The 22,192-nt window shown below is 38.6% G+C and overlaps 1 protein-coding gene across 2 annotated transcripts in view; it reads right to left on the bottom strand.

Moving 5' to 3' along the window:
• Positions 1-22,192, bottom strand: part of mov10l1 (Mov10 like RNA helicase 1) — a 96,484-nt gene that overhangs the window by 7,191 nt on the left and 67,101 nt on the right. For both annotated transcript variants that reach the window (XM_067452172.1, XM_067452173.1), the window contains 3 exons: positions 21,555-21,704; positions 19,779-19,886; positions 17,001-17,141 (listed from right to left, as the gene is read on the bottom strand). In XM_067452172.1, the coding sequence (XP_067308273.1) occupies positions 17,001-17,141; positions 19,779-19,886; positions 21,555-21,704 (399 nt within the window). The remainder of the gene's footprint in view (positions 1-17,000; positions 17,142-19,778; positions 19,887-21,554; positions 21,705-22,192) is intronic.

Here is a 22,192-nt window from a genome sequence, read left to right as displayed (position 1 = left end):
CTTTAAAGCCCATGTTATAGAAAACAATTAAAAGTATTAGGATATCACTTTCAATTATGTGCAAATGTATTTTTTGCAGCTTAAAATTTTGTAAGTTCAGAAGACCAGTATTTAATTACAGATATAATATATGTTTTAGTTTTTTACTTATTTTTCACAATAAAGTGATAGATATTTGTGATAGCCTATGATATGAAAGGGTTAAATTATGAAAAAAACAAGAGACAAGGTGACACACACACAGAGTGAGAGAGACCCTCTCCACACACACACACACACACACACACACACACACACACACACACACACACACACACACACTGTAGAAACCAGTGACACGTGTCCCAATGAGTCTGTGTGCATTCAGGTTGAAGTCCCCACCAGGCTAGAAAAAAGAACACACACACACACACACACACACACACACACACACACACACACACACACACACACACACACACACTAGTAATGCTAAAGTTTGCTGCAGGCAACTCTTATCAGTTCAGCCCATCCACCCCCACCCCCCACACACACACACTCATGTCTGGTTCACTATCTATTTGGGGACTCACCATAGACATAATGGTTTTTATGCTGTACAAACCATATTCTGTCCTCCTACACAGCTCCTACCCCTAAACCTACCCATCACACAAAACTTTCTGCATTTTTACATTTTCAAAAGAACTCATTCTGTCTGATTTATAAGCTTTTGTACCCATTGGGAAGTCCCCATGAGTCTGTGTGCATTCAGGTTTAAGTCCCCACCAGGTTAGAAAACCATTCACACACACACACAGAGGCAAGGTTTTTTGCTTGAAAACTTATACAATATTGCACTCTACTGGTCATTTAAGGGAGAGCATAAGTGTTGAAAAAAAAAAAAAAAAAAACTGTGTGATATATAGAATAACCAGCAGGTGGGAGTATAGCCTTATTTATGAACCAGTTACTTGTGTCTCTCTTTTGTGTTTTTTAGTCTTCTGCTAAGGGAACACCGTTTGAGATATCCAATAACCGTTCGCATTTTAGCATCTTCTGTATATTTACTTCATGTCGTCCGAGTTTGAAGGAGATTGAATGAATCCCCTTTTGAGGAGAAGGTAAAAACTCAGAGCTCGTTTTCAACTTTTTGTTATCTTCCAACCAAATTATCTGACTTCCTGTTGGTCAGAGCTAATGACTGTAAATTAGAAAGTTGTCCGGCTCGAAATGTACAATATATATCCCGAGTTTGGTGACTGCAGATAAAACTAACCCCCCCATTTTGGACAAAAGTGACACACTTCCTGCTGCCAGTTGGTGGCGCTATAACTTTGACTCACAAAAGTCATATCCATGTGATCGGCTTCTTACAACGAACACACAGCTGAAGTTTCATCAAAATGAATTAATGTATGCAAAAGTTATAACACACTTCCTGTTTCCCTTTTCTCGCCATAAATTTGTCTCTTCGCCACGGCCAAACCGTTTGAGATATCAAAAAGTTGCTCGCAATTTAGCATCCTCAGTGTCTTGACTTCATGCTGACCGAGTTTGGTGCTGATCGGGTGAATCGTCTAGGAGGAGTATCGCAAATTCCACAGCATGCGTTTTCCGAACAACCCATAATAGCTCACTTCCTGTTGGGCGACGCTTATGACTATGAGTGCGGAAGTTGCTTGGCCCGATGAGATCTATAAGTGTACCGAGTTTCATACATGTACGTGCAAGTGTGTTTAATATATAGACCCAGTTTTTCAAGGGGGCGCTGTTGAGCCCCCCTGCCACGCCCGGGTCAAAGGCCTCTGCCAGACCCTGTTGGCCGCGCATTCCGATGCGTGTGCAAAGTTTCAAGAGTTTTCGAGCACGTTAAGTGCCCCAAAAATGCCCAAAAGGCGAAAAGATAATAATAATAATAATAATAATAATAATTAAAGCTGCGAGCAGCGATGACGGGCCCAAGCCGGGGGCACCGCCACCCCGGTGGCATCAGCTTAACTGTGCACAGCAGGCAATAGGCATTTAATATGGGAAAAATAAATAAAGGGACTATGTCAAAGTCATTTGAATTCACCTCATTAACTGCAGCAACTGGTGCTGCTATGACCAGGAACGCCAACAGTCACATCTCTGAGATCAGTTACATTTTATTCATTAATTTTAATGTCAGATGATGTCAAATGTTAATTTCAAAGTGAGTGCAGAATACTGTCCAAATGCTGAAGTTGTATTATCCTTACACTTCTCTTAAAAATAAATTAAGCCAAATCACAGAGACCGCAACAATGATTTTAATATCAGTGTCAGGTAAGAGTAATATGCGTGCATATAATTTATGGAAGTTTATTATAAACAGCCACTTTTATAAAATCATGCGAAATTATTTTTTTATCCATTTGAATTCTATCAATAAATAATTAGTTTAATGGGGGTGTCATACGTGATCTTTGCAAACACAGCGCATGACCTTCTTTAAAGCCCATGTTATAGAAAACAATTAAAAGTATTAGGATATCACTTTCAATTATGTGCAAATGTATTTTTTGCAGCTTAAAATTTTGTAAGTTCAGAAGACCAGTATTTAATTACAGATATAATATATGTTTTAGTTTTTTACTTATTTTTCACAATAAAGTGATAGATATTTGTGATAGCCTATGATATGAAAGGGTTAAATTATGAAAAAAACAAGAGACAAGGTGACACACACACAGAGTGAGAGAGACCCTCTCCACACACACACACACACACACACACACACACACACACACACACACACACACACACACACACACACACAGTAGTAATGCTGCAGGCAGCCCTTATCAGCTCAGCCCATCCCCCCCTCCACACACACACACATACACACACACTTGCATACGTACACTCATGTCTGGTTCACTATCTTTCTGGGGACTCATAGACGTAATGGTTTTTATGCTGTACAAACCATATATTCTGTCCTGCTACACTGCCCCTAAACCTATCCATCACACAAAACTTTCTGCATTTTTACATTGTCAAAAGAACTCATTCTGTATGATTCATAAGCTTCTGTACCCATTGGGACCTCAGTTTAGGTCCCTACAGTGACACGAGTCCCAATGAGTCTGTGTGCATTCAGGTTGAAGTCCCCAACAGGCTAGAAAACCACTCACACACACACACACACACACACACACACACACACACACACACACACACACACACACACACACACACACTGTAGTAAGCTGCAGGTAGAAATCAGCCCCCCTCCCTTTCTCTCCACACACACACACACACACACACACACACACACACACACACACACACACACACACACTGTAGTAAGCTGAAGGTAGAAATCAGCCCCCCTCCCTCTCTCTCCACACACACACACACACACACACACACAAACACACACACACACACACACACACACACACACACACACACACACACACACACACACACACACACACACACACACACACACACACGTCTGGTTCACTATCTTTTTGGGGACTCAGCATAGACGTAATGGTTTTTATGCTGTAACAACCATATATTCTGTCCTCCTACACTGCTCCTACCCCTAAAACCTACCCATCACACAACTTTCTGCATTTTTACATTTTCAAAAGAACTCATTCTGTTTGATTTATAAGCTTCTGTACCCATTGGGACCTCAGTTTAGGTCCCTACAGTGACACGAGTCCTCATGAGTCTGTGTGCATTCAGGTTTAAGTCCCCAACAGGCTAGAAAAACACACACACACACAGAGGCAAGTTTTTTTTTGCTTGAAAGCTTATACAATATTGCCCTCTACTGGTCATTTAAGGGAGAGTGTCAAAAACACCTAAAAAGATTATTAGACTTTGACACGTTGCCATGACAACAGTATTTCAAGAATCAGGAATCCATTCATATGTCTATATCTGCCATGTTTTGACATTATAATGATGAAGTTTGAACTAAATCGGGTGAAAATAAGATGGGGATTTAAAGCAATTTTGAAAGTGACACACTTCCTGCTGCCAGTTGGTGGCGCTATAACTTTGACTCACAAAAGTCATATCCATGTGATCGGCCTCTTACAACGAACACACAGCTGAAGTTTCATCAAAATGAATTAATGTATGCAAAAGTTATAACACACTTCCTGTTTGCCTTTTCTCGCCATAAATTCATCTCTTCGCTACGGCCTAACCGTTTGAGATATCAGAAAGTCGCTCGCAATTTGGCATCCTCAGTGTCTTGACTTCATGCTGACCGAGTTTGGTGCTGATCGGATCAATCGTCTAGGAGGAGTATCGCAAATTCCACAGCATGCGTTTTCAAACAAGCCATAATAGCTCACTTCCTGTTTGGCTGACGTACAACTATGAGCACTATCGTTGTTTGGCCCAATGAGCTCTATATGTGTACCAAGTTTCATATATATACGTGAAAGCGTTTTTTATTAATGGACCAAGTTAAATCTCGCATTCAAGGGGGCGCTGTCGAGCCCCCCTGCCACGCCCGGGTCCCAGCCTCAGCCCGGCCCTGATGGCCGCGCATTCTGATGCGTGTGCAAAGTTTCAAGAGTTTTCGAGCACGGGAAAGGCCCCAAAAATGCCCAAATAGTCGGTAAAAAAAATAATAATAAATAATAATAATAATAATTAAAGCTGCGAGCAGCGATGACGGGCCCAAGCCGGTGGCACCGCCACCCCGGTGGCATCAGCTTAACTGTGCACAGCAGGCAATAGGCATTTAATATGGGAAAAAATAAATAAAGGGACTATGTCAAAGTCATTTGAATTCACCTCATTAACTGCAGCAACTGGTGCTGCTATGACCAGGAACCACAACACTCACATCACTGAGATCAATTACATTTTATTCATTAATTTTTTGTCAGATGATGTCAAATGTCAATTTCAAAATGAGTGCAGAATACTGTCCAAATGCTGAAGTTGTATTATCCTTACACTTCTCTTTATGTGTTTTTGACCTACCGTAGCTTGTGATTGTTCACCAATTTTATGCAGCAAAAAGCATGCTTGTTTTTATTTCAATATGTGTGGCATTCAATATTTTTTTAAAATAAAAAAATAAAAAATAAAGCAAAATCACAGAAACCGCAAAAATTATTTTAATATCAGTGTCAGGTAAGAGGAATATGCCTGCATACATTTTATGGAAGTGTATTATAAACAGCCACTTTTAAATGTTTAAATGTAATTAAATTTAAAATAACGATATCAAAGTCATCTGAATATGCCATATTTACTGGTCAAAGACGATCTCTCTAAAACATGCAGCATGTTTTTATACTGCTGAGAATGTGCACGACAGGCAATATGCATTTAAACTGGAGAATATTTGAAAATTGCTCTAATATGCCACATGTATCACAGCAGCTGGTACCCCTATGACCACAAGCCACACCTATTATGAAATTTAAATATAGATTTTTTTTTTTTAATGTATTAGGATATAATGGGTCACTTTCAATTATGTGCAAATGTATATTTTGCAGCTCAAAATGTTGTAAGTTCAAAAGGCCAGTATTTAATTAAAGATATAGTATATTTTGTGTTTTTTTTAAACTTATTTTTCACACTAAAGTGATAGTTATTTGTGATATGAAGGTTTAAATTATGACAATCAAGAGACAAGGTGACACACACACACACACACACACACACACACACACACACACACACACACACACACACACAAACAACCCAAACAGAGTGAAACTCAGAGAGGGAGAGTGAGGGGGGAGGGGAACGACAGACAGAGAGACAGAGTCTAATTCCGAAAGAAACAAGATTTGAAACAAACAAAAAAAAAATAATCTAAACAGTGGGAGAAAGTTTTTTTTTTTTCTTCACTGTCTGGAAACACTGTTTTGCAATAACAATAGTTTTATCTTCAAAACGGTGTTCTCAAGGACATATCCAACCTGGTTCATAACTAAGGCTACACTCCCACCTTCTTGTTATTCTATATCATTTGCTCTCATTTTCGTCCACAAATAAAAGGCATTAATCTGCTTATTTTTAGGTTACACAAACTTCATTGTTTGAAAAGGAAACTCAAATGTGTTTTTTCTATTGTTACAAATTAACTGGTTCTATAATTTTATTGTAACCCAGAATAATATATTTTTTTATCCTTTAATGCTTGCCAAAGCACACAGCAATGAGCTAATCTTTTCACAATCAAAATGAAGCTGGCACCATCCCCCTACAAACACACACACACACACACACACACACACACACACACACAGAGAGAGAGAGAGAGAGAGAGAGAGAGAGAGAGAGAGAGAGAGAGAGAGAGAGAGAGAGAGAGAGAGAGAGAGGCAAAGTGAGATTTAGATTAAACATGATTTTCCGCAAAACAATAATAGTAAAGTCTAAACTGTGGGGAAAAGTTTCAAAAGACAATTAAATGTGTTTTTTTCTTTTGTTAGTAATGTTTTTTTATATTTATATTTTTCTATTAATAATTATTTGTATTAACACAATTATTTAACTAATTATATAAAACAATATTGTCAATTCCCTACAAATAAACTGGTTTTATACATTAATTTTTTTATTCAAACCCAGAATAAAATGTTTTATCCTTTAATGCAGGCCAAAGCACAGCATTGAGAGGTAATCTTTTTAGACAGAAGAGTGGCTCACACACACACACACACACACACACACACACACACACACACACACACTGTAGAAATCAGTGACACGTGTCCCCATGAGTCTGTGTGCATTCAGGTTGAAGTCCCCACCAGGCTAGAAAAAAGAACACACACACACACACACACACACACACACACACACACACACACACACACACACACACACACAGTAGTAATGCTGAAGTATGCTGCAGGCAACTCTTATCAGTTAAGCCCATCCCCCATCCACAACACACACACCCACCCACAAACACACACACATACACACACACTCATGTCTGGTTCACTATCTTTCTGGGGACTCATAGACGTAATGGTTTTTATGCTGTACAAACCATATATTCTGTCATCCTACACTGCTCCTGCCCCTAAACCTACCCATCACACAAAACTTTCCTCAAAAGAACTCATTCTGTCTGATTTATAAGCTTTTGTACCCATTGGGAAGTCCCCATGAGTCTATGTGCATTCAGGTTTAAGTCCCCACCAGGCTAGAAAACCATTCACACACACACACACACAGGCAAGGTTTTTTTGCTTGAAAACTTATACAATATTGCCCTCTACTGGTCATTTAAGGGAGAGTATAAGTGTTGAAAAAACAGGAAAAAAAAACAGAAAAACAGCCAGTGTGATATATAGAATAACCAGCAGGTGGGAGTATAGCCTTATTTATGAACCAGGCACTTGTGTGCTTATTTTGTGTTTTTTAGGCTTTTGCTACGGGAACACCGTTTGAGATATCCAATAACCGTTCGCATTTTAGCATCTTCTGTATATTTACTTCATGTTGTCCGAGTTTGGAGGAGATTGAATGAATCGCTTTTGAGGAGAAGGTAAAAACTCAGAGCTCGCTTTCCACTTTGTGTTATCTTCCAACCAAATTATCTGACTTCTTGTTGGTCAGAGCTAATGACTGTAAATTAGAAAGTTGTCCGGCTCGAAAAGTACAATATATATACCGAGTTTGGTGAATGTAGATAAAACTAACCCCCCGCTTTGGACAAAAGTGACACTTCCCACTGCCAGTTGGTGGCGCTATAACTTTGACTCACAAAAGTCATATCCATGTGATCGGCCTCTTATAACGAACACACAGCTGACGTTTCATCAAAATGAATTAATGTATGCAAAAGTTATAACACACTTCCTGTTTCCCTTTTCTCGCCATAAATTCGTCTCTTCGCCACGGCCAAACCGTTTGAGATATCAAAAAGTTGCTCGCAATTTGGCATCCTCAGTGTCTTGACTTCATGCTGACCGAGTTTGGTGCTGATCGGGTGAATCGTCTAGGAGGAGTATCGCAAATTCCACAGCATGCGTTTTCCGAACAACCCATAATAGCTCACTTCCTGTTGGGCTGACGCTTAACTTAGAGCACGAAAGTTGTTCGGCCCGATGAGCTCTATATGTGTACCGAGTTTCATATATGTACGTGCAAGTGTGTTTGATTTATAGACCCCGTTTTCAGACCCCACTTTAGGGGGCGCTGTCGAGCCCCACTGCCACGCCCGGGTCCCAGCCTCAGCCCGGCCCTGATGGCCGCGCAATCTGATGCGTGTGCAAAGTTTCAAGAGTTTTCGAGCATGGGAAGGGCCCCAAAAATGCCCAAATAGTCGCGTAAAAAAATAATAATAAATAATAATAATAACAAATTAAAGCTGCGAGCAGCGATGGCGGGCCCAAGCCGGTGGCACCGCCACCCCGGTGGCATCAGCTTAACTGTGCACAGCAGGCAATAGGCATTTAATATGGGGAAAAATAAGTAATGGGACTATGTCAAAGTCATTTGAATTCACCTCATTAACTGCAGCAACTGGTGCTGCTATGACCAGGAACGCCAACAGTCACATCTCTGAGATCAATTACATTTTATTCATTAATTTTATGTCAGATGATGTCAAATGTCAATTTCAAAATGAGTGCAGAATACTGTCCAAATGCTGAAGTTGTATTATCCTTACACTTCTCTTAAAAATAAATTAAGCCAAATCACAGAGACAGCAACAATGATTATAATATCAGTGTCAGGTAAGAGTAATATGCGTGCATATCATTTATAGAAGTTTATTATAAACAGCCACTTTTATAAGATCATGTGAAATTATTTTTTTTAATCCATTTGAATTCTATCAATAAATAATTAGTTTAAAGAGGTGTCATACGTGATCTTTGCAAACACAGCACATGACCTTCTTTAAAGCCCATGTTATAGAAAACAATTAAAAGTATTAGGATATAATAGGTCACTTTCAATTATGTGCAAATGCATTTTTTGCAGCTCAAAATATTGTAAGTTCAGAAGACCAGTGTTTTATATATATATATATATATATAATACATTTTTTAAACTTATTTTTCACAATAAAGTGATAGATATTGCTGATAGCCTATGATATGAAAGGGTTAAATTATGAAAAAAACAAGAAACAAGGCGACACACACAGAGTGAGAGAGACCCCCTCCACACACACACACACATAGAGTGATCCTGAGAGAGGGAGAGTGAGGGGGGAGGGGAATGACAGACACAAAATCTAAACAGTGAGAGATCATTGTTTTTATTTCACTGTCTGAAAACACTGTTCTGCAATAACAACAATAGTTTTATCTTCAAAACAGTGTTCCCTTGGACATGTCCAACCTGGTTACTAAATAAGGCTAAACTTCCACCTTCTGGTTATTCTATATACCGGTAGCTCATTGGTTCTCATTTTTGTCCTTAAACAAAAGGCATTAATCTTCTCATTTTTTAAGTTACACACACTACTTTTTTTTTTTTTTTTTAAGACAATTAAATGGGTTTTTTCTTTTGTTAGTAATGTTTTTTTATATTTATATTTTTTATTAATAATTATTTGTATTAACACAATTATTTAACTAATTATATAAAACAATATTGTCAATGCCCTACAAATAAACTGGTTTTATACATTCATTTTTTTATTCAAACCCAGAATAATTTTTTTTATCCTTGAATGCAGGCCAGAGCACAGCATTGAGAGGTAATCTTTTTAGACAGAAGAGTGGCTCACACACACACACACACACACACACTGTAGAAATCAGTGACACGTGTCCCCATGAGTATGTGTGCATTCAGGTTGAAGTCCCCACCAGGCTAGAAAAAAGAACACACACACACGCACGCACGCACACACGAACACACACACACAGTAGTAATGCTGAAGTATGCTGCAGGCAACTCTTATCAGTTAAGCCCATCCACCATCCACAACACACACACACACCCACCCACAAACACACACACATACACACACACTCATGTCTGGTTCACTATCTTTCTGGGGACTCATAGATGTAATGGTTTTTATGCTGTACAAACCATATATTCTGTCATCCTGCTCCTGCCCCTAAACCTACCCATCACACAAAACTTTCTTCAAAAGAACTCATTCTGTCTGATTTATAAGCTTTTGTACCCATTGGGAAGTCCCAATGAGTCTGTGTGCATTCAGGTTTAAGTCCCCACCAGGTTAGAAAACCATTCACACACCCAGAGAGGCAAGGTTTTTTGCTTGAAAACTTATACAATATTGCCCTCTACTGGTAATTTAAGGGAGAGCATAAGTGTTGAAAAAACAGAAAAACAGCCAGTGTGCTATATAGAATAACCAGCAGGTGGGAGTATAGCCTTATTTATGAACCAGGCACGTGTGTCCCTATTTTGTGTTTTTTAGGCTTTTGCTACGGGAACACCGTTTGAGATATCCAATAACCGTTCGCATTTTAGCATCTTCTGTATATTTACTTCATGTTGTCCGAGTTTGGAGGAGATTGAATGAATCGCTTTTGAGGAGAAGGTAAAAACTCAGAGCTCGCTTTCCACTTTGTGTTATCTTCCAACCAAATTATCTGACTTCCTGTTAGTCAGAGCTAATGACTGTAAATTAGAAAGTTGTCCGGCTCGAAAAGTACTATATATATACCGAGTTTGGTGAATGTAGATAAAACTAACCCTCCTCTTTGGACAAAAGTGACACTTCCTGCTGCCAGTTGGTGGCGCTATAACTTTGACTCACAAAAGTCATATCCATGTGATCGGCCTCTTACAACGAACACACAGCTGAAGTTTAATCAAAATGAATTAATGTATGCAGAAGTTATTACACACTTCCTGTTTCCCTTTTCTCGCCATAAATTCGTCTCTTCGCCACGGCCAAACCGTTTGAGATATCAAAAAGTTGCTCGCAATTTAGCATCCTCAGTGTCTTCACTTTATGCTGACCGAGTTTGGTGCTGATCGGGTGAATCGTCTAGGAGGAGTATCGCAAATTCCACAGCATGCGTTTTCCAAACAACCCATAATAGCTCACTTCCTGTTGTGCTGACGCATAACTTAGAGCACGAAAGTTGTTCGGCCCGATGAGCTCTATATGTGTACCGAGTTTCATATGTGTACGTGCAAGTGTGTTTGATTTATAGACCCCGTTTTCAGACACCACTTTAGGGGGCGCTGTCGAGCCCCCCTGCCACGCCCGGGTCCCAGCCTCAGCCTGGGCCTGATGGCCGCGCATTCTGATGCGTGTGCAAAGTTTCAAGAGTTTTCGAGCATGGGAAGGGCCCCAAAAATGCCCAAATAGTCGCGTAAAAAAATAATAAATAATTAAAGCTGCGAGCAGCGATGACGGGCCCAAGCCGGTGGCACCGCCACCCCGGTGGCATCAGCTTAACTGTGCACAGCAGGCCAATAGGCATTTAATATGGGAAAAAATAAATAAAGGGACTATGTCAAAGTCAATTGAATTCACCTCATTAACTGCAGCAACTGGTGCTGCTATGACCAGGAACCACAACACTCACATCTCTGAGATCAATTACATTTTATTCATTAATTTTATGTCAGATGATGTCAAATGTCAATTTCAAATGAGTGCAGAATACTGTCCAAATGCTGAAGTTGTATTATCCTTACACTTCTCTTAAAAATAAATTAAGCCAAATCACAGAGACCGCAACAATGATTTTAATATCAGTGTCAGGTAAGAGTAATATGCGTGCATAAAATTTATGGAATTATTTTATCATTAAATAATTAGTTTAAAGAGGTGTCATACGTGATCTTTGCAAACACAGCACATGACCTTCTTTAAAGCCCATGTTATAGAAAACAATTAAAAGTATTGGGACATCACTTTCAATTATGTGCAAATATATTTTTTGCAGCTCAAAATTTTGTAAATTCAGAAGACCAGTATTTAATTAAAGATATAATATATGTTTTTGTTTTTTACTTATTTTTCACAATAAAGTGATAGATATTTGTGATAGCCTATGATATGAAAGGGTTAAATTATGAAAACACAAGAGAAAAGGTGACACACACACAGAGTGAGAGAGACCCCCTCCACACACACACACACACACACACACACACACACACACACACACACACACACACACACACACACACACACACACACACACACACACACACACACACACACACACACACACACACACACACACACACATAGTGATCCTAAGAGAGGGAGAGGGAGGGGGAGGGGGAATGACAGACACAAAATCTAAACAGTGAGAGAACATTGTTTTTATTTCACTGTCTGAAAACGCTGTTTTGCAATAACAACAATAGTTTTATCTTCAAAACAGTGTTCCCTAGGACATATCCAACCTGGTTACTAAATAAGGCTACACTTCCAACTTCTGGTTATTCTATATACCGGTAGCTCATTGGTTCTCATTTTTGTCCTTAAACATTAATCTTCTCATTTTTAAGTTACACACACCAATTACTTTTTGTTGAAAAAGACAATTAAATGTGTTTTTTCCTTTGTTAGTAATTTTTTTAAATATTTATATGTTTAATAATTATTTGTATTAACACAATTATTTAACTAATTATATAAAACAATATTGTCAATGCCCTACAAATAAACTGGTTTTATACATTTATTTTTTTATTCAAACCCAGAATAATATGTTTTATCCTTTAATGCAGGCCAAAGCACAGCATTGAGAGGTAATCTTTTTAGCGCACACGCACACACACACACACACACACACACACACACACACACACACTCATGTCTGGTTCACTATCTTTCTGGGGACTCATAGACGTAATGGTTTTTATGCTTTACAAACCATATATTCTGTCCTCCTGCCCCTACCCCTAAACCTACCCATTTCACAAAACTTTCTGCATTTTTACATTTTCAAAAGAACTCATTCTGTATGATTTATAAGCTTTTGTACCCATTGGGACCTCAATTTAGGCCCCTACAGTGACATGTGTCCCCATGAGTCTGTGTGCATTCAGGTTGAAGTCCCCACCAGGCTAGAACAACACACACACACACACACACACACAGTAGTAATGCTGAAGTATGCTGCAGGCAACTCAAATCAGCTCAGCCCATCCCCCCATCCACAACACCCCCCTTCACCCCCCCACCCCTGCCCCTGCCCCTCTCACACACACACACACACACACACACACACACACACACACTCATGTCTGGTTCACTATCTTTTTCTGGGGACTCACCATAGATGTAATGGTTTTTATGCTGTACAAACCATATATTCTGTCCTCATACACTGCTCCTACCCCTAAACCAACCCATCACACAACTTTCTGCATTTTCACCTTTTCAAAAGAACTCATTCTGTTTGATTTATAAGCTTTTGTACCCATTGGGAAGTCCCCATGAGTCTGTGTGCATTCAGGTTTAAGTCCCCACCAGGCTAGAAAACCATTCACACACACACACAGAGGTAAGGTTTTTTTGCTTGAAAACTTATACAATATTGCCCTCTACTGGTCATTTAAGTGAGAGCATAAGTGTTGAAAAACAAAACAAAAAAAAACAGTGTGATATAGAGAATAACCAGCAGGTGGGAGTATAGCCTTATTTATGAACCAGGCACTTGTGTTCTTATTTTGTGTTTTTTAGGCTTTTGCTACGGGACCACCGTTTGAGATATCCAATAACCGTTCGCATTTTAGCATCTTCTGTATATTTACTTCATGTTGTCCGAGTTTGGAGGAGATTGAATGAATCGCTTTTGAGGAGAAGGTAAAAACTCAGAGCTCGCTTTGCCACTTCTTGTTATCTTCCAACCAAATTATCTGACTTCCTGTTGGTCAGAGCTAATGACTGTAAATTAGAAAGTTGTCCGGCTCGAAATGTACAATATATATACCGAGTTTGGTGAATGTAGATAAAACTAACCCCCCCACTTTGGACAAAAGTGACACACTTCCTGCTGCCAGTTGGTGGCGCTATAACTTTGACTCACAAAAGTCATATCCATGTGATCGGCCTCTTACAACGAACACACAGCTGAAGTTTCATCAAAATGAATTAATGTATGCAAAAGTTATAACACACTTCCTGTTTCCCTTTTCTCGCCATAAATTTGTCTCTTCGCCACGGCCAAACCGTTCGAGGTATCAAAAAGTTGCTTGCAATTTAGCATCCTCAGTGTCTTGACTTCATGCTGACCGAGTTTGGTGCTGATCGGGTGAATCGTCTAGGAGGAGTATCGCAAATTCCACAGCGTGCGTTTTCCGAACAACCCATAATAGCTCACTTCCTGTTGGGCTGACACATAACTTAGAGCACGAAAGTTGTTCGGCCCGATGAACTCTATATGTGTACCGAGTTTCATATGTGTACGTGAAAGTGTGTTTGATTTATAGACCCCGTTTTCAGACCCCACTTTAGGGGGCGCTGTCGAGCCCCCCTGCCACGCCCGGGTCCCAGCCTCAGCCCGGCCCTGATGGCCGCGCATTCTGATGCGTGTGCAAAGTTTCAAGAGTTTTCGAGCATGGGAAGGGCCCCCAAAATGCCCAAATAGTCGGGTTAAAATAATAATAATAATAATAATAATAATAATAATAATAATAATAATAATAATAATAATAATAATAATCCTTAGAAGAACAATAGGGCTCTGCGCCCTTTCAGGGCTTGGGCCCTAATAACAAAGAAAAAAAAAAATAATCCTTAGAAGAACAATAGGGCTCTGCGCCCTTTCAGGGCTTGGGCCCTAATAATCCTTAGAAGAACAATAGGGCTCTGCGCCCTTTCAGGGCTTGGGCCCTAATAATAATCCTTAGAAGAACAATAGGGCTCTGCGCCCTTTCAGGGCTTGGGCCCTAATAATAATAATCCTTAGAAGAACAATAGGGCTCTGCGCCCTTTCAGGGCTTGGGCCCTAATTATCAAAAGTGATAAGTTAACTCTTGAAAATATGGCATGCAGAACATTACAAGCAATAAAGCAAGAAGTTAATGAATTTGACAGTCGTTTTGTTTTCAGAACAAGAATCAATCTCTTTTCCCCTGCTAAATATGAAGCTTCAGATGCAAAAGCCTCTAAGTCCGTCTGACGGTTACCTTTAAATTTATCATTTTTGTCAGGCTAGGTTTCTACCCCCTTATTGGTACTTCTGAATGGGCTGGGATTTAGTGGGCTTGAAATGAAAGTATTTCATGAACGTATACTATGTGCAGAGAGCATTTACTCAGTATTGTAATCTCATTTTTGCCCATGAGTTACAACTACGTGAATTACGTAACGCTGTGTAATCATCTAGACTCTTATCAGGTTTGGCTCCTGTATATTGGAAAAATGCAAAAGACACTAAAGCACTATTCACACAGGATTAGTATTATCTAGGGACCTCTGTGATTTAGAAATTACTCCCCCACATCTGAGTTTTGCATGGCGCATTCGCACGGGATCAGCAAAGCCTGTGATTTTACTTGAATTTACTGACTTCTCCCGGATATGATGTCAAGAATTCGTTATATATATAGCGGTATGAAACCATAAACAGGCATCGATATCGTTTTGATTATTTTACAGTAGCCTAATAAATAAACAATTACGTTCAGTTAGCGAACAGATGCCATAAACTGAGCACAGACCAGCGGCAGGAATCAGATTTCATTTATCACGAGTGAGAAGCTGACAATATACGGTGGAAGATTCAGTTTCAAAACTAATTTAAACAAGCTTGTCATTGTACTATACTGTTCTGTTTTTCATTAAGAACAGTATTGATGTTAATATTAAACACACCATTCAATCAGTTTACTCCCAAATTGATACTCATTCTAAAGTGAAAGTAGGCTATAATCCGTGCGGCTGCAAGGGAATTCATAACGGTGCGCATTATGAATGCAGACTTTATTCTTCGTGAAAGATAAAGATAGAAATGCTCACAGGAAGAAAAAAAGCTTGCAAAAATTATATACGATCCGCCTAATCCTGGCCAAATCAGAGATGTCGATTCGCACGGGACTACTATTATCACAGGACCTCGGTGTTCGCCGAAATATGTAGGTAATTTGCGGGGGAATTTTTACTTTACAAATTACAGACAAGGCCGATTCGCACAGGATTAAGATCAGACATTCTCTGCAATTATTACAAATCACCAGAGGTCCCCAGATAATACTAGTCCCGTGCGAATGGGGCTTAATAGGCCTTATGCCTAACGATGAATATTCAGTTAACATGTGTCCTCCAAAGCGTTTTTAGCCAGCTGAAAAAATACCTGGTGCCCTTTGAAAAAATTGCCAGCTGGTGGTGATTGAGAGCACTTTGGAGGTGCAGTGTTTTTACACAGCTTTGGTTGTTACTGTTGTGGATATTCCGAATCATATCGTGTTACTAGTATCCCATTTTGAAGAATATTACTGAATATAAAAATGCAGTATCCATATTAACTTCTCTATTGTTGTTCAGTCTTTGTACAAAGGAAGATGGTTGGTCAGTGTAGTATTTGACTGTGATTGGACGGCTGGGTAAAAAGTGACAGTGACGAGCAAAAAAATGTTTTGGTTTTACCAAAAATTAAATAGTTTAACTCTCAGCTACACAAACAAAGGTCATGGCAAATAAACTGTGTGACATATTATGGTACATAGTGCATCAAAATGCAGTCATCAGTTTGCTGTTTCAATCACACCATTTACACTTGGTAGGGAGCAGGCGTAAATTTCTTTCATGCCATTTTAACATTTTGAAAATAGAAATATTTTCATGAATCCAAAAATTTACATCAGCACGTCTTTATGAAAGATTATTTACACAAAAATCTGCTAGTTCTGCTAGTTTCATGAATGAGGTCAAATGAATTGCTGTATGAATTGTTCTTTAACTAAAAAAGGCCGGTCAAAAGAAACAAGTCATCATGATTCCTCTAAAACCGTTCATGGTACCCGGGTCAGTTTCAATAGATAACGTTTATAGTGTAGTGCCTCTCATTGGATTTATTTTGCATATCCATACAAAAGATATTCCGTTACTGTTAAGTAAACAAGCCTTTGAATCTCACCTTGATTAAAATGTGTGGGTTTCCGATGACAATGAGAAGAGCTTTGGCTCTTGTAATGGCAACATTGAAACGCTTCGGGTTGGAGAGAAATCCCAGGATGCTTTGCAGATCTTCATTCAGCAAGGACTCATTGGATCGGACCTAAAGTTTTAAACAAATGTTTATATTTATCTGAGAGGAAAGATGAATCTGAACACCTGTCACTTATACTTACAGTTTATTTGCAAAATTTAATGACTTTCAGCAGTTTGAAATGAGCTCATTTCAATTACTTTTGTTTGATTTGTTCAACAACAAATGTTTTTAAGTGGTTTCCCAAAATGTAACTGAAAATGCAACTTTTAATGACTTCAGCAGTCTCAAAATGATTCAACCCATTCATGGCAAGCATTTTTAGTACAACACCCTTTTGCTGATATGACCCTGAGAGAGAAAGAATATGCTGCATTTATTTAATTAAAAATGCAGTAAAAAACGTAATACAGTGAAATATTATTCTGATGTACATCATCTGTTCGCTACGTGAATATATAGTAAAGTGTCATTTATTTCTGTGATCAAAGCTGAATTTATCATCATTACTCCAGTCTTCAGTGTCACTAACCATTCTCATATTAGGATTTGATGCTCAACAAACATTTATGATTATTATCAGTGTTAAAAAAAAGTTTTGTTGCTCATGATCATGCTGCTTCATTTTTGCGGAAACTACCATACCATTCAAACATTTGTGGTAAAATTAAAAATGAGAAATTAATACTTTTGTTGATCAGACATAGGCTACATTACAGTGATCACAAGTGATATTTTTAATTTTACAAAAGATAATTTATTTAATAAATGCTGTCCATTGAACTCTCATCAAAGAATCCTGAAAAATAAAATGTATCATGGTTTCCACAACATTTGTAAGCAGCACAACTGTTTTCATCACAGATAATAATCAAAATTGTTTCTTGATTATGAAATCCTCATGAGAATGATTAGTGAAGGATCATGTGACACTGAAGACTGGAGTAATGAGGATAAATTCAGCTTTGATCACTGGAATAAATTACACTTTACTATATTCACATAGAAAAAGGCTGTTTTCATTTGTTTCACAATATTACTGTTTTAACTGTATTTTTGATTAAATAAATGCAGCTTTGTAGAGCAGAAGATAAACATTTAAAAATCTGTCAGTTAGCACTGCATTATTCATATATAGGCCTACTTTATTGTCAATAAATATCCTACATTGAGATGGATTGAAAAACACAAAAAGCATATTGTCGCAATCGTCTGATTGTCGTCGTCTTGTTTCAGCTCGTAACGATCGTTTTCCTTCAGCTGCAGCTCCAACGTGACAAAGTTTCTACAAATCCGCTTTTGGACTTTCTGTGAGAGCGCCTCCTCATATTTAGATACAAATGAAATGTCATGCATAGATAATTTTTTTGTCTCTGAATTTAAATCTTGTATTCACATTGGTTTCTATGCATAAATACACCTGCCCGTGACCTCAAGAAGCGCGCAATCAACCGAGGTAGAGAAAGCTGTCTTTAGCATCCCTGTTAACTTGCCCGCCCTCGCGCAGGTAAAGCCGGTTCAAATCCCGCTCGGAGCGGGTCGACTAGGATCGGGGAGACCCAGTAAAAGTGCAGGGGATGAAAATACACTTTATTAAAAGTGCGGGGCACTCCCCCCCCTTAATCTACGCCCGTGCTTGAATTGAACACTAACTAAGCTTGCTTCCATCCGTCAGACTCACGTGGTAGCCAGGCGTCTCATTCATCAATGGTGAGCTCAGTCAGTTGACGCTGTGTGCTTCAAGATTCTGACGCAAGTGAGCTAAGATTCCCATTGGCTCAGAGAAATGTCAGTTAGAAGAATTATCCAAGTAATGTCTAGTCTAGTAGATCATCCTCAATAAACCCATCTCTTGCGTGATACCTCAAACTTTTGAATATTCCGATCTAATATGATCTCTGATCTGTAAGTTTACCCAAATAAAAATATTACACGGTTTGTTAATAGGGCAGAATAGAACTGGCACCCCGACTGAGTCTGGTTTCTCCCAAGGTTTATTTTTCTCCATCATGCCCTGGTGGAGTTATTTGCCACTGTCGCGTTTGGCTTGGCTTGCTGAGTTGGGGACACTCAAATTTATATATATAAAGAAAAAACTAAAGTTTTTTAAGTTTTCAACTAAATATCCAAATAAAACTAGCTATATTACTGATCTGCCCACGTTGTCGCTATATGATTAATTAAAATAAGCTGATAACATCACTGTTTTTTCCAGAACGACTGTACAGCCACATCAAATTTTGTTGCAATACTTTCCTGTTTAACACTGTGAAGCTGCTTTGAAACAATCGTCATTGTAAAAGTGCTATATATAAATAAAGTTTACTTGACCACTCCAAACATTACAATAAAGTAGATACTTTACCAATTTCACTAGATTTATTAGGATGGCTCTTAAGTTTGTGTGCAAACTCTGAGCAGTATGGTAAAGTATCATTTGGAGAAAAAAAAAGCTTTTATCTGCATTTAATTTTTACATCACAAAAAACAGATGCTTTAACAGGGGTGTGTAGAATTGGGATATTAAATATTTATTAATATATTTTTATATTCACTGTATATAGTACTTGAATGGCTATATAAAAATGCAACATCCTCTATAAAATAAAAATGGCCACAGATACTCCCAAATTAGTTAAAGTAGGTCTCTGGATTCAGACCTTTTCCACTTATTTCCAAAGTACCCATCCAGAAATCAATCCTTACTGTTGACAGGATCATGATGAGGAACTCCTGACCCTGAAACTCTTCCACTGAGCCCACCTTCACGTCTCCCAGTCCCACTCTGTGAAGCAGCACACGGATCTTCTCCACCTGACAACACATACACAACGGCTTTTCACACATGACATCTAAAAAAAAAAGTTTTTAAAAAAAAATCATAAAAGTCTTATACGAAAAAGGTTTGAAAGACATGCGTGTGAGTACATGACAGAATTGACATTTATGGGTGAATTATACCTAATAAATACAGTAAGCTGAGTCTTGAGCCCTATTTGCACAGGATTAGTATCATCTGCGGACCTTGTGTAATTTAGAAATTACCCTCCACATCTGAATTTTGTGTGATGCATTCGCACGGGATTAGCAACGCCTATGATTTATTTCGAATTTAATGACTTATGATTTCAAGACTTGGAAATGTTTGTCATTATAGATATAGCTGTATGATATAGGCTGTCATAAACTGAAGAATGTTCCTTACCTCATGCTGCTTTACGTTATCTAGGCTTGCTGCAATAGTCGGTGTTACACCGGTTACATCACTTTCCCACGTCCTTTTGTTCAATTAGAGAACAGATGCTACAATTAAAAGCTGAACTAGACCAGCAGCAGGAATCAGATTCCCTTTATCACAAGAGTAAGGAGCTGACAATATGACAGCGGAAAATTTGGTTTCAAAGCGAAATGTAAAAGCGCCCATTAAAGCAAACTGGCGGTAGAATTGGCGCCAATTCTAAAGGGAAAGTATAATGCGCATGACTGCAAGGGTATTAACGTTATGAATGCAGTCTCCATTCTTTTTTCCCATTTTCCAAAACTCTTGATTTAAAAAAAATATACATTTTGTTTTTAAAGTGTTACATTTTATGTACTTTGTAAAGCACTTTGTGATTGTAGCTGTGATAGGTGCTATATAAATAAAGCTTACTTACTTACATTCTTCCCAAACAATGAATAAAAATGTACACAGGAAACATCTCGGCCAAATCACATGCCGATTTGCATGGGACTAATATTATGAAAACACCTCTGTGTTCAACGAAATATGGTAGGTCATTTGTGGGGGAATTTTTACTTTACACATTACAGACATAGTCAATTTGCATGGGATTAAGATCACAGACAACCTCCGCAATTATTACAAATTACTAGAGGTCACCAGGTAATACTAATCCAGTGAAATAGAAAAGGAAAACTTCGGATAAAAGTAACTCTCGTGAAATATATTTACATCAATGATACATTTTCATTTTGGGATATTTCGATACAACGATGTATTATTATAACCCTTCTTTTTATAAAAAATAAAATCAATCAATAACATGGCTACACTGTTTAAATCTGTCTTTGTTACAGTGTAATTATAGGCTTTGTTTACACTGCAATAACGTAAATCACAGTGAGCTGATCAAGTAGAATCAGCCAATTGGGACACGATACATGTACACTTGTCAACATCAAATGGCTTCTGTATCTAGATAACTGATATGGTCGCTTTCCACCACAATATTTAAAATAATTCTTTAATGAAAAAATGGCCCTGGTGCAAAGTTGACCTGAAGTGGTGGGGTCTTTTAAAAACTATTTTCAGGGAGGCTATGCATTTAAAATCTTGTAAAACCAGGAGTAGGAGGTTGCAAATAATAACAATACTGTTTGGATTATGGCGTCATGCAGTGTAAAGAGGGACATATGGTCTTAAATCTTTTCCAAATGTGGTGAGAAAATTGTGCATCTCCTGTACAGATACTTACTCACCTGCTTTTTATAGGGAGCAATGACGCCAATGTCTGTAGCTGGTATGGGGTTGTAGAGTCTCTTTGCTAGCTGGCAACAGTACATCATGACTTGCACTGCCTCAGCAGGATTAAACCATGATGGATTACTGCCCTCCCTCATCTCAGTGCCCTTCAAAACACAGTAAGCATGTACAGCATACAACATAAATGCAAGCAGGGATGGAAATTAGCACCCGCCACCAGCCAAATGCGGGTGATTTTGAGTTGTGGCGGGTAAACTCGCTTCACCTACCGGCCACCGTGGCGGGTAATAAAAATAGCATACTGTTTCACCTCTTTGTAAACTTTGTTCAATCTATGCGAGTGCTGCCGTATGTCCGAATATGACCAGTCGTTTTCGCTATCATCACCCGGGTGTTGAGCCAGAAGATGCTAATGAGAACTCACGCGCTAAGAAGATCCGTCTCTGTGCACTCATTAGAAAGCGCGCACATGTCTCATAGCGCACACGTCTCACAAATATTGAGTTCTCTTTCAAGTCTTGCGCTTAAACGGACAAACTCACACAAGATTGATGCACATGCAATTGCAATGCCTTGATTTTTAGTAAAGTTACACAGTCATAGCATTAGCCATAAATGCAATGGTCCTAATTGT

Source organism: Pseudorasbora parva, chromosome 9, assembly GCF_024679245.1.
Source record: "Pseudorasbora parva isolate DD20220531a chromosome 9, ASM2467924v1, whole genome shotgun sequence".
In the NCBI taxonomy this organism is placed as follows: domain Eukaryota; kingdom Metazoa; phylum Chordata; class Actinopteri; order Cypriniformes; family Gobionidae; genus Pseudorasbora; species Pseudorasbora parva.
The sequence above is the reverse complement of the archived record's forward strand: the minus strand, read 5'-3'. Positions and strand labels throughout refer to the sequence as shown.